General features: G+C 40.0%; 1 protein-coding gene across 1 annotated transcript in view; it reads left to right on the top strand.

Moving 5' to 3' along the window:
* The window catches only part of jupb (junction plakoglobin b), an 80,495-nt gene that overhangs the window by 53,742 nt on the left and 12,317 nt on the right, over positions 1-14,436 (top strand). Inside the window, exons 11-15 of the mRNA XM_034894920.1 lie at positions 3,481-3,633; positions 4,456-4,575; positions 8,805-8,955; positions 12,504-12,625; positions 14,026-14,065. Coding sequence (XP_034750811.1) covers positions 3,481-3,633; positions 4,456-4,575; positions 8,805-8,955; positions 12,504-12,625; positions 14,026-14,065 — 586 coding nt within the window. The remainder of the gene's footprint in view (positions 1-3,480; positions 3,634-4,455; positions 4,576-8,804; positions 8,956-12,503; positions 12,626-14,025; positions 14,066-14,436) is intronic.

Below are 14,436 nucleotides of genomic sequence, written 5' to 3'. Positions count from 1 at the left end.
TTGATGTGGCTCGGGAAAGGGAAGTTTGGGGTCCCCTGCTGGAGCTGCTGCCCCCGCGACCCGATATCGGATAAGCGGTCGAAGATGGAGGGATGGATGGATTAAAGGAGAGTTCCAGTCAATTCCAACACGTCGCTCTGTTGGTAGTAAATGTGGAGGTCTGTCAGAGAGAAAAATGAAATCAATCGGTGCTGCCTACACAGAGTTATCCTCCTGCTAGCGTTAGCTCCCAACAAGCTCAAACAGGGCACGTTTTGAACGTGTTTTTAGCCTCCAAACATGTTCAAAATTTAATTAAAAGTGCCAACCCCTGTGAAGTGATTCCTTCTGAGTGAACACAGTGAATCTGAGTGCTGGAGAGAGTTGTGTTAATTCAGCTGTGTTTAGCATATGCTTATTTTTTTTAAAGTGCTTTATACAACTAGCAGGAGGCAAGTTATAATTGAGGTAAATGTTGAGACATTACCTTATTTAATCTTTAAATTGATAGCCTACCTATTTTAGTTTTATCTCTTTTTGGTGTTGTTGTTTGTAGATGGTCCCTAAGCTCTCTAATTGGTCTCAACACAGGAAAACACGTCTATAATTTGCCTTGTTTAAGCCATTTGGGTGCTGACGCTAGCAGGAGGATAACACGGTGTAGGCAGCACCGATTGGTTAGTTTTTCTCTCTACTGACAGACCTCCACATTTCCAGACAACAGACCTACGTGTTGGAATCGACCGGAATTCACCTTTAAATGCCAGCTATGTCCTTGAATCCTCCGAAACAGACGTTGGTGCATCTGACGCTAGTTAACACTACACCTGACAGCTCGGGTCCCTCGGGTCAAATTGACCCCTAACTTATTTGGGGTTTTAAAAACAATTCTGAAATAAAATTTTACTTCATAATCTATTAACTAATATTTTCTTTATCTCAATTTCAAACAATTGAGATGGCATACAGTATATGTTCAGGGAATGCAATCAGTCTCTGCTAGAACACAATTAAAAATGGAAGTGGGGTTCATTTTTTGTCATAAGGTTATAATTCATGTTAAAAATCCACTACGGAAACAACATAACTGGTCATATCCAGAATAATTTTCTGAATTGAGTCAGGAATTCATGTTTATCCACATAATCTTGCCTTATAAGGCATGGCCATTGATTTCAGGTAGAAAAAATTGTAACTTGTACCATTTTTCTTCTTCTTAAAATTTGAAATGGGTCAATTTGACCCACAATACCGAAGGGTTAAAGTATAATTTCATGCACCGTTTAGATACTTGCACCCACCAAACATTGTTTTAGGACCGGTATTGGAAGAAATCCAAACGATACCCAACCCTAGTCAGGATCTACAGCCTACTGGGACTAAAAGCTTCCTGTGTACATGCTGACAGAGGACTGTGGCTCCTATCAGGTTCAAGGCTCCAGCTGCAAAAAAACCAAATGTACTAAAACTCTTTTTTTCAAGAAGGAAAACTGAAAAGCGCCCATTAAAAATGTTACAGCTGATGCTGTTTGACAGGAATTTGATCATGAACCAAAGTCTCTGACACATTTCCAATTCCACTTGATGGTGGAACAATTAAAGGACCACCAACACCCATTAGGATACTTTTTCTAGAAACCACAAATATCTGTACAAAGTTTTGTCAAGCCAATAGATATTGAGATAGGGTTAGTCGGAGGATCATGGAAGTAATTTGGATTCATTTTAGCTCCAGCTCTTAGATACTATCCGGAACCCTTGCTGGTTGCTGCTGTTAAAAAGGACGGAGCTTATTGCCATCATGGATTGAGGTCAATTTGCTATTACTTGGATTTTCTATTTATCTGAATAATTCGACTATCTGCTGTCAGGCAACAATGTCCTAGGACAGATTTGGTGGACATTTTAAACATTTGTTTGGCGGTTCCCCTCTGCCGTGTTGGTTTTGGCAGTGTGTGAAATGAGGAAATAAATCTGGCCGCTGTGTGAATGAGGTAAATTGCTTTTTGTTATCTGCTGATGTTGGCCATATTTCACACTGTTGGATGACGAAAACAAAGAAATGCTCGTGGCTACATGTAATGCACCGACTAATGGATTCTCAACCCAAGCAGAGACTAACAAACAGCAGAGAGAACGTGTAGGACATTTTAGGAAGCCATGGTGGGCAGATAAAAACAGCTAAAGAAGATTTATTGAACAAAGCCATTTCCTGACTATTTTCAGGAGGAAAACACTCAAATGTGCCATTTACATACAACTCTTGTTGTGTAATGCTGTGCCATATTACGAAGGCAGTATCACAGAAGAGCTATTTGTGCCTTTTTTGTGATAGTTTGGCACCCTTTGGTCTGAAGAACAAGACAATGCGGAGGTTTACATGTGGAGCTAATAGCAATTTGCTATTTAGTGACATGCTGTTAACCAAAATACCTTGTGTAATCACTTAAAGGCCACCTCCAGTACATTGACATTTTAATGATATTCCATATCAGCCCAGTCTCATGCAGTTAGTGAAATGAAATTAATCTGTGAATTTGTGTACAGGGATACATTTTTCTAGTTTTTTCGTGGTGTTTTGTTTTAAACACAACAATGGAGCAAGATAAGCAAGATGGAGCAAGGAAGAAGATATGTCTAAACTAATAACAATGTAGACTTGTATTAGTCCCCCAAGGGGAAATTACAATTTACAATTTACAAAAATATCTACACTGACTCAAAATTGTCCTAGTACCCACACTTTTACATCTGCTCTCGATCTCTCTTTGTCACTCTCTAATAGACCTTCCTTGTGCGGGAAACGGGCTCACTTACTAACCCACACCACACACACACACACACACACACACACACACACACACACACACGCACGCACACGCTTTTCTCTCCCTCAGTCGGACAGCCCTGCCAACTCCAGCAGATTATATTAATGAACTGAGGTATTGGACTTTAATGATGTGGAATGTAGAAATAGACAATATGACTTTATTAGGAAGTCTGCGAGAGAGACATAGAGCGAGAGATTAACCTGAGTTTGAAATTCCCCTGCATTTGTAATGCATTTACACTTTTGTGGAACTTTCCCAACATGGTGTGCACTGATGCTATTCTCTCCAAGACTTCTGCAGGATTACAGCATAAGCATGTAGTGTTGAAAGGTAAAAATCAGAGCTTCTCTAGCGTATCAGGGTCTAGCTTGTGTGGCAGAGAGACAGCATTGAGCTCCCGTGGCCCAGTTGTCTCTATGGTAATAAGCGAGAACTCCTTTAATGGAAAGCCTTTAGATTAGCCGTTTCCTCTCATCCCTGTGGTTTCCTATGATAAGATGTATTATGCACTGATTGGTTAACATTAATATGGTGCATGCAGTTGGTTGAAGTTCCAAACAGTAAATCTATTTGGAGGCACCACCACAGGTAAAGTTTCCTTCAAAGCTGACCCAAATAGGCCCTGGAACATCCTGTGGAAAAAGGTCTTTTATGTCTGTCCTCTTCTCAGGCTACGGTTGGTCTGATCCGGAACCTGGCGTTGTGCCCGGCCAATCAGGCGCCCCTGAGGGAGGCGGGTGCTATTCCACGATTGGTCAACCTGCTGCTGAAGGCTCATCAGGACACACAGAGACACGCCTCCTCGTCACAGCAAACATACCAGGTGTGGACCAAGTACACACACGTGTGTACACACACACACCAATTAGCTGTATAGATGTGCGTAGGCCCTTAGCAGTAGTCTAACTTGTGGCATGTTGTAGGTTTGTGCTGTAATGGATTTACTAAGAGTGAAGAGGTGGACACTTTAGATTAGGTGGGTTATTGTTAGGGTTGCACAATATTGACAAAATTGGACATATTTTTAAACATATAAAATTCCCCAAATTAAGGGAAAACACATCAAAATAGATTCATAACAAATTCCTGCGGCCCTTTGCTGCATGTCGTTCCCCATCTCTCTCCCCTTTCATGTCTGTGCTGTCCTAACACATGGAGGCTTAAATGCCCCCCAAACAAATATTTATGTAAATTTGTATGTATAATATTGTAACAAAACACAACAGTGTGAAGCCACGGGGGGAGGACTGTGTGTAGAAGGCTGCTAATGGATGCAACACAAAAGTGCGTTCTCCCTTTATGAATCCCAAATAACTGCAAATTTGGCCCATGGGAGCTAACGCTCATTAGTTGCCTATCAATAATCAGCGAAGCTTCCCTTGATTCATTTTAATCGATTCTGGGAGAACAGTACCAAATTAATTCCAATGGAATTTTTTTTTTATTGGAATTGTCTGGCAAAATTTAGTGTTGACTCTGATCATCAGTTCAAAATTTAAGAGGGTCACCACAGTTCCAGACGCTTGTTGTGTTGACCACTGAATCAAAATTAAAATGTGAAATAAGCACGTGGCCTGTTTCAACTCCACCTCTTTCAACTCTCTCTTTAATTGCCTTTTGTGTTTCCGTCTGTGTCTGTGACCAGGATGGTGTTCGCATGGAGGAAATAGTAGAGGGCTGCACGGGAGCGCTTCATATTCTGGCGAGAGACCCCATGAACAGAGGAGAGATCGCTAGCATGCAGACCATTCCACTGTTTGTACAGGTACACTCACATGCATGCTACAACATGCATAATGACATGAAGATATCGGGCTAAATGAACTCCAGCAACAGCTGATGTGACCTAGCAGCAAGGGTTGTTTCTACCCAGTTTGCCGTTGCTACTGAAAGTTCTTTGAGGGATGGAGTTGGAGTTGTCATTGGTGGAAATCGACTTCTTGCTTGAAGCTTTTGTCCTATTCCAGGCCTGATATTTGTGATGGATAAGAATCTTGTGAAGATATAGTGGAGTAATGGCGTCCTGACCAGAGAATGGAGTCACACTCCCTCTATGTGGGTTGTAATCCGAGCTTTTGTGTTCTCGGTCCGGGCATGCGTGTGTGTGGAGGAAATCCCAGCCTGCAAGTATTTCCCTTAAACTTAATAAATAAGCCTATGCACAGTAATTAAAAAAATTAATTAATCACAATTCAGACTCTACTGCTGTTGCCAAAGATGCAACCAGCCAACAGTGTGTAGTACTGCCGGTTGAATCAGGTCAGTGTTGTCAACACTTTTCTAATGAAAGTAGCTCCAAAAAGTCGCTTAAAGTAGCTAAATGACGTCATGCACTCATGTGCATATGTGTGCACTAATTTGCACAAAGCTTAGTGGATATGTCAGCGAGATAGATAGAAATAGAGATCTGCAGCTAAATAATCACAAACTCACTACGGGGATTTATATAAAATTATAATTATTACTTAGGTAGCCTATACAGTATTTAAAGGTAAAAAAAATTGCAAAGGGAAGGCGAGTTCAGCGGTGTCTTTCTGTTCCGTTACGTCCTGCTGTCTCTCCTACCTAAACCTGCACAACGCTGCTGCACATGAGGAGAGAGCAGGGGGTGGGGGGGTAGTTGTCCTGTTGTTGTATGTCTGTCTGTCCGTCCATCTATCTGCTGTCCTGCTTCTGAGTCGCAGAACAGAAGAGAGAGTTGGCAAAAGAGAGAAAGACCTCGGTAAGGGAGTCTCAGAAGTCACCAAATCTAGTGACAAAGTTACTGAGTTGGTGTATTCCCTATATCTTGCTTTTTGACCACTTTTTGCAGGAAACCCACAAGTTAAAATGACAAGACCGTTTGAGATCAAAAGAATATCGGTAAGAGCAATTCAAGCCCTTTTGATTTTTGTCGGGACATGTCAGCACCAGTCCTAGTCTCGCATAGCCAGACCGGACCTCCCCAGTGCTGGGGACATACGGTCTGGCTACACCACAGCCTTCCGGGATAGGATAATTTTTTTGTTGTTGCATTTACTTAAACCAATCCCAGTCATCTTGGGTGATGCTAAGCTCCAGTAACATGAGCCTTGACATGTTTTGCTCAGTCTCCACCGTGGATAGTAGTTTTCCAAAAGCTACCAGACACTCTTCACTAGCCACTTGTAACAGTTCCCAAACTCACCCGGCAAGGGAAAAGTACAACGCATCAAATTAAGGTAATGGGTCGATCTCTGATATCTATCGGCTCAAATCTAGTCCTGCCTACTTTATTTGAACAACCCCTGAAAACCCTCAACCCTACAAATACCCTAATTGCCTTTAAGTCAGTGTTACGACCCTTACGTTTACTGTCTAGGGCAATGTTTCCGCAACTTAGGGTCGGGACCCAAAATGGGTCGCAGACCCGATTTATTGGGTCTGCCAATTGGCAGAGAACAGACTAAATGCTCAGAATGGCACTTTCGAAAACCAAACCTAGACTAGATCATCTGGTTATAACGTTCTCTAAAGGTTGTAACTTTTAGAGAACATTAGGGGAACGTTCGCTGTAACCAAAAACGAACGTTCCGGGAACGTTAAGAAAACCTTCCAATTAACCCTCAGACAACCAAACTACAACCAAAAAAAACCTTCAGGGAACGTTCCCACAACGTTCTGGGAACCAAAAATTGTTAGCTGGGTTAATATCTTCAACCAAACACATCTCATTAAATTCAATTTAAGTCAGCATTATTTAAAAAAAATGTTGGTGTCGGTACCGAGGGATGATGGGAAGGGATAAGCACATGAGTTGAGAAAGGGGGGAGACACAGAAAGTAGAATAGAGACCTTTTCTGTTTTTGTTTACTTTTATAATGGAATAAATGTAATTCATATAAATTAAAATATATGGTTTTGTTCCTTAAATTTGGGTCCCGGGGAGACACAAAATTTCTCTTTTGAGTCTTGAGCTGAAAAAGTTTAGGAACCAATGGTCTAGGGGAAGCTAGGATGTTACACAAACTAACAGCTCAAACTAACGGAAGAGAGACTAACAAGTCAAAGTACATAACAAGTATGTTTTATTACGTAAATTATATGTATTTACATAATTTCTATACACACACATATACATGGATGATAAACAAAAATGGGTATTAAACAGTAACCCAACCCAAACTAGAAGCTTTAAAAAACATCAGGGTCTCCAAGGCCAAAACAAACAAAATCCCATACTACCTGGAAACAAAATGGCAACTGATCTACAGATTGAGAAAACCATAACACACAATGCTAAACTCCCTGACTAACCACAAAACAGGAGGAAAAGGTGGGATCAACACAAATGGCAGAGAACTCCTACCAGCTTAAGAGTCATTCAGTTTACAAATCATATGCACCAGCATAGCGTACTAACTACACCAACTACTCTCAGCACAACAGGAAGTTGGAAAGAGGAAGGGGGCGGTGTCTTCAACTCAGGAGCTTTTATGCAGGCCAGCTGATGACCGGATTGGTAACACCTGTGGACAATCAGGCCCCTTAGGGGTGGCAAACCTCAAACACAGAAAAACAACACAAAGTGGCTCTCTTCCAAACAGAGGCCAGAGCAGCGTTAGAGAACGTAACAGTCGGCTCAATAACTATGCTAATAACATGAAAAGACAACCATGGAATAAAAGTATAACTGCGTGTACTATAGACACAACTTATGGAATTTTCCACCCTTTTAAATGTAAATGAGCACTGAAAACACACAAATCAAAACTACATGAAATATAACACTGCAGGCAGGAGATATTCAGCTCAGATTGTGTTTGTTATGATCCTTTTTGTACAAAAAAATCGTGTCAGTCGTGTGAAGTGGTCCGCAGTCGTGTGGACATTCAGAACACATAGCAACATGTTGTGTTGTACAGCCAAGTCCGCCACACCAACAGACTATTTATGTCTATGGAAGGTGTAACTGAGAGAAATTAGAATACTGTATACAAGTACATACCTTGTTGTGGCAGTTTCTGTCCAGCGAGAGAGAAATTGTTGGAAGTGAGACTTTGTTGAAACAAAATAAAGCCAGGCTGCACAACTGAATCAAGAGAATAACCAAGTGTATATATAGACCAGCAACAGTGTGACAGACGCCTTTCAACATTACATAAGTTGTATCCTGTTTTATATTCTGTCCCCCCCATAGAAAAGAATACCTTTTTTGGAAAACTAATATTAGTATAACTGTTCATCTTTCCAGGCAAAGTTGGAGCTTTTATGTCTTTCTGAATCTGCCCTTTGTGTGTCAAAGTACTCTTAGCCGTTAGACGTTTTATCTTGGCTGGAAAAGAACAACCTGTGTCTTTAGAGCTGTGATCCACTATGATAAACTAAGCTCTGGACAACTGTTTTCTGTTAGACTTTGTGGCATTTGTCCTCGGAGGAAAAGTTCAAGTTCAAGACCTTTATTTGTCCCCAACAATGCAAAGAAGCTGACATGCATAGATTAAAAATACAGGGTCAGACCAAATGGGTAAATGAATACCACAACATTAAAAGTTTAAGTGTACCTTCTATGCAGACGACCTATTCTTTACAGAGTTAGAGAGATAGCAGAGGGTACGAAGGAGAATTTTCAGCATTTGTTTTGGCTGTTGGCTGACTGAAGCGGGAACCAGAGGGCAGCAACTTAAATTCTGCATGCAGGGGAGGGTGGGAACTATCAGACATGATGGATTCTGCCTTTTTAAGCAAATGTCTGTTGTACAGTTCCGTTGGTTTCCTCTGCTTAATCCCAGTGATTTTGCTGCTGACTTTCTTTACCATTGCTAATGTATTTTTTCGTTTTAAACTAAGAGAAGCATAGCAGAAAAATGCAAAGACTAAGAGTTGTCTTCTCCTTCAGGGAGGACACACAAAGAGAGATTCAAAAGTCATGCAACCTGAAAAGCATTGTGAACAATTATGTGATGGATAAAAGAAATGCTTAAATGTAATTTTTCCTATTACATCGTACATTTGGCTATGTGTTTGTGTGTCCAGCTATTGTACTCGTACGTGGAGAACGTGAAGCGAGTATCGGCGGGCGTCCTGTGCGAGCTGGCCCTGGACAAGCAGTCTGCGGAGCTCATCGACGCAGAGGGGGCGTCGGCGCCGCTTATGGAACTGCTGCACTCCAACAACGAGGGAATCGGTACGGCTCTCTCTCTTTTTCTGCTTCAGAGGCACGTCTCCGCTGCCAACTGGACACTACCATGTTAAGATGTTTCAAGCTAACACGCCTAATATGATGAGAAAGTTCAACGGAAACAAATCATAATGTACATTAAGGTTTTTTTTCATTTAGTATCTGTTCTGACTGCATCTTATTCTCTACCGCTATATTTTACTTTAAATACAGATATTTATATTATATAGCTGGTTAAACAGGAGGATTGACTGGCCTGAAAAAGACTAAAAGTATGGCTTTAACAGCCTGCAAAATATTTCAAATATAGCTTTACTTAGACATTCAAACCTTTAATTTTAAAATCCTACATCAGAATTGTCCAATATTTCCTGAGTGGCACACATTATATGTGTTGTCTAACCCAGACTTGAAATGAAGCTGGCTTAACAGGAGATTCATTTTTAGAGTAGCCTGAAAAAGACAAAAAATATGGCTTTTACAGCCTTAAAAAGACTTTAAATATAGCTATACCTGTACATTTAAGCCTTTAATTTTAAAATCCTACATCAGAATTTTCCAATAATACCGGAGTGACACACTGGTTATGTGGTGTCTCACCCAGAGTTGGAATGAAGCTGACTTAACAAGAGATTCATTTTTAGGGTAGCCTGAAAAAGACAAAAAATATGGCTTTTACAGCCTGAAAAAGACTTTGAATATATCTATACTTCTACTTTTTAACTCTACGTGCTCTGCACACCCATATAAGCATTTCTTTATTTTAATTCATATAATAACTTTTCCACGGTGTTTTTAATTGTTTCTGTGCTGTATTCTTTTAACCCTTGTTGTCTTCCCATCAACCATCCAACTTTTAGTTTTTCCTGGGTCAAAATATAAAATTAAAACCTAAAGACACTTTTACCGCTTTCCCCTGGGTTTGTGTCACTTTTCCTAAAGTTCGTCAATTTTTGTGATTATTTTCTGTGGTTTTTAAGACGTTTCGTGTTTTCTCCAAAAAAAATGTAATCTTCAAATGCCATAAAATTAAAAAAGAAAACACCCAAATTAAATGACCGTGGTGAACTGATCATTTCTGTTACTCGTGAAGAACCATTCATGTTATTGTTTTGGAATTTTTTTTGTTGCAAGGAACCCAAATTTCTGATACAGGGCCGGTTTTGAAAATGGGTCAAATCTGACCCGAGGACAACAGGAGGGTTAAGCTGTGCACGTAATTTCATACTACAGTGTACTGTGGCATTACAATAAAGACATCTTGAATCTTTAATGTAATATCCAAGCTTTACGATCATCTTAAGAGACAAAAAATATGTTTATGCGTTATATATAAATATGCGTTATGTTTGCTTAACAATTTTGCCTCTGATGGCCGGTTTAAAGGATTGTGATTATGGAGCATCTATATAAATTTATAAACCTCATTCCACTGCTGACTCCTTAATCCAAATAAATTCTCTTTTCCACTTTTGGGTGTGTACAGTAGGTGTGTGAAGTTGGTTCTTGCATGAACAAAACAACTTGGCAATTTCATATAACCACTATTCTACTTACACTAATAAAATGATTTAACTTAAATAAGACTAAGCATGCTACAGATGAATAAAAATAACTTGACTAAGTTAATATTCCACGTGGGGAACCCTCATGTCTATTATGGGTAGTCTGATCCTGGCATTACACAATCTGCCCCTCTTTCACAAGGCAAGGCAGCTTTATTTGTATAGCACATTTCAGCAACAGGTCAATTCAAAGTGCTTTACACAAAATCAGTTAAGAAATAAAAACAGTTAAAAAATAAAAACAGATAGAAACATTAAGACACATAAAACACAAGAGTAAAAGTTACAGTGTAGCATAAGAAATTAAACATTAAAAGAACATAATTTAAAGAAAGGCAACATCAAAAAGAAAGGTCTTCATCTTTGATTTAAAAGAACAGAGTAGCAGCGGCTCTGCAGGTTTCTGGGAGTTTATTCCAGATATGAGGAGCATAGAAACTGAAAGCTGCTTCACCCTGTTTAGTTCTGACTCTGGGGACAGAAAGTAGACCTGTCCCAGATGACCTGAGAGGTCTGGGTGGTTCGTAGTGTAGTAGCAGATCAGAAATGTATTTTGGCCCTAAACCATTGAGTGATTTATAAACTAGCAAAAGTACTTTGAAATCAATTCTTTGAGATACAGGAAGCCAGTGTAAAGACTTCAGAACTGGAGTGATGTGATCCAGTCTCTTGGTCTTAGTGAGGACCCGACTAGCAGCGTTCTGAATAAGCTGCAGCTGTCTGATTGATTTCTTAGTGAGACCTGTAAAGACACCGTTACAGTAGTCAAGTCTACTGAAGAAGAAAGCATGGACAGGTTTTTCCAAATCCTGTTGACACATAAGTCCTTTAACCCTTGATATGTTCTTAAGGTTTATAATAGGCTGACTTTGTAATTGTCTTAATGTGGCTGTTAAAATTCAGGTCTGAGTCCATGACTACACCAAGATTTCTGGCTTTGACTGTTGTTTTCAACATTGTTGTTTGAAGCTGAGCGCAGACTTTTAATTGTTACTCTTTTGCTCCAAAAACAACCACCTCAGTTTTTCCCTTCATTTAATTTCAGAAAGTTCTGGCACATCCAGTCGTTAATTTGTTCAATGCACTTAGTCAGTTTTTGTATTGGACTATAGTCCCCTGGCGATAAGGTTATGTAAATTTGTGTCTCATCCGCATAACTATGGTTACTTATTTTGTTGTTCTCCATAATCTGAGCCAGTGGAAGCATGTAGATGTTAAACAGAAGAGGCCCCAGAATGGAGCCTTGGGGGACTCCACACGTCATATTTTTATGTTCAGATGTATAATTACCTATTGACACAAAGTAATCTCTGTTCTTTATGGGAAGAAGACAAATAATACTGTTACGAGTAGATACTGGTTGAGCCCAAATGCAAACAAACAAAGACGAGAATGATAGTCTAACAGGTTTATTCCAGTGTCTAATGTCGGGGATACAATATTGAAAGTAATCAAGCCCAAAACAAATCCAATAGTAATCAAGGGTACAGAATGTGAGCGGTACAGTGTTCGATAATCCAGTGAACAAGAAGTACTAGCGAAGTACAAAAGCTAATCCAAAAAGTAGAGTCCTCAAAGAGACTAACGTAGTAGTCTAAACTATGATCTGACAAGGAGTGGGACATTGACCGGGTATTTGAAGCAGAGGTGATTAGATCTGATGAGCTGCAGCTGGAACCCTGACTCCCGCACACCAGGCTTCACTCCTGTAATCAAGGACAGACAGGGGGGGGGGAGGAGCAGAGACAGGGTGCAACCAGCAGCAGACCTAACAAATGCAGCATTAATGTTAAGATGATTATTTAAGATTCTAATAGTCCTTATGATGAATTTCTAACAGTTCTTATGACACAATTGCAGAATTGTTGCATGAAGTGAATATTCATGTTTTGGGTGAATATTCATGTTTTGGGTGAATATTCATGTTTTGGGGGAATATGCATGTTTGGGGTGAATATTCATGCTTTGGCCTCTTGACTCTCCCTGCAGCCACGTACGCAGCAGCAGTGCTCTTCCGAATTTCGGAAGATAAGAGTTCGGACTACAGGAAGAGAGTGTCAGTGGAGCTCACACACTCGCTCTTCAAACACGACCCCGCCGCCTGGGAAATGGTACGGACACAAAAGATTAACTTTAACAACACCCTGAGAAGGCACTGCTAAAGTTGTATGTATTACTTGAACTGCACCTTTAAGAATTATAAAAGGTGTTAGTTGTCCAAGCTTAAAGTCCATCTAAAATTAAATGCCATTTTTTTTTATGTTTGTCATTGTCCCCCTTTCTTTTTTTATAAACATATGCATATATGTACACGGACACATATACACACATAAAAAATACCGCGTCCCAAATCGACCCCAACCAAGTCATTGGGTTTCAATCTACAACATACATATAGTGGAGTTGTAATTCACTTTTTGATTTGTATTCTAATCCGTTTCTTTCTTATGTTTTGTCTAAATAAGAAACTGTGTATTTGTTTAGCTAGGATTCAGCATTTTAAAAGTTACAAACTTTCTCCAAGTTCATTTTTTTCATTTATTCTAATTGATATTTGCTCTGTGTGAGAATTGTTGTTTGGTCAACCTTGGTTTGCTGTGTGTGTGTGTGTGTGTGTGTGTGTGTGTGTCCACCTTCACAGCCTCCACTGTGATAACTGCTTTATTGACCCGCCTGCTTTAGACTGAAGGTGTACAATATTATTGATTATTTTGTTCATCTCTTGCTACCTTTACACCTGGGCGCCTATTCTCATAAATGGACTTCTCCGTTTTCATAAATAACATTGTGCCCAGCTTTCGGTTTTCAGAAAAGTGTTGCCTCCAATGCCATCAAGCACGCCAAACCTGTAGGTGGCATGGTAACGAGAAGCTAAGGCCCACGTTAGCCAATCAGAATCCCCAAAATAACAGCAGTGAATCTCTTCCTCTCTCTCCTCGGCTGCCTAAACCTGCGATTTTCTCAAGGGGGGTTAGCCTCTCCTCTCCAAGCGTAGCTCCCATGGTGCCATTTAATGGTACAAAGCCATTACCTGCAGTTAGCATCCCATTGACTCCCATTCATTTCAACGTCACTTTGACAGCGAATAACTTTACATGTAAAGAGTTTTAAAGACTCTATTTGTCAGTTGTTTATTTCTAAAGAAACAAGACAATATATCAAATGCCCCATTACCTAGTAGCTCATGTTATGGCTCTGTAGCAGACGTTTTTGTAAAAATAGGCGTCATAACCAAGTGACTTACTGTCCCATAGTCGACAAATACTATTATCGTATTGTCAGGAGAAGCACGCAGACAGTTTGGACTTCATCAGCTATTTTGGTTTAATTCCTGCCGACGTTATCTCCTAACATATACCTACCTCTCCGTCTCTGCTGATTGGGAATGATTGAGATTTCTCTTGCACAGCTACCAGAAGACTTACAGCTTTCAGACAGGTTGCTCACGTCACATGAACAGAAACGTCTTCGTTTTTCAAAATAACAGCTGTCTCGGTCTGTTCCTCCACAGGCACATGCAGTTCCTTTGGAGCCTACATACCTAGCTGATGGTAAGTACTTTGAACTACAGGGGAATACTCCCAAAACACTTGTAATGCAACTACAAAGACACATATTTAACATGTGTTGTCTTAAATACTTCAACAAGACTCATGACTGTCCCTCTCGCTTATGTTTATTTATTTATTTATTCATTCATTCATTCAGGACAATGCACATTGATGAACATGCACAACAGTACATGTAAATGTGCCAGATTGTAGCCCGAGGGCTAATTTCCATCTGCAGTCCAATAGCAGGTTGGAGTTTACACAAAAGACATAGGATATAAAAAAAAGAAAATCAACAAGAAAAAAAGAAAAACAAGACGATTCATTAATAGAAAAATAGAAATACAAGTTAGTTAGCGGTGGTTACACGT

This window comes from Etheostoma cragini, chromosome 15 (assembly GCF_013103735.1).
Source record: "Etheostoma cragini isolate CJK2018 chromosome 15, CSU_Ecrag_1.0, whole genome shotgun sequence".
Taxonomy (NCBI): Eukaryota; Metazoa; Chordata; class Actinopteri; order Perciformes; family Percidae; genus Etheostoma; species Etheostoma cragini.
This window is presented reverse-complemented; position numbering and strand designations above follow the sequence as displayed.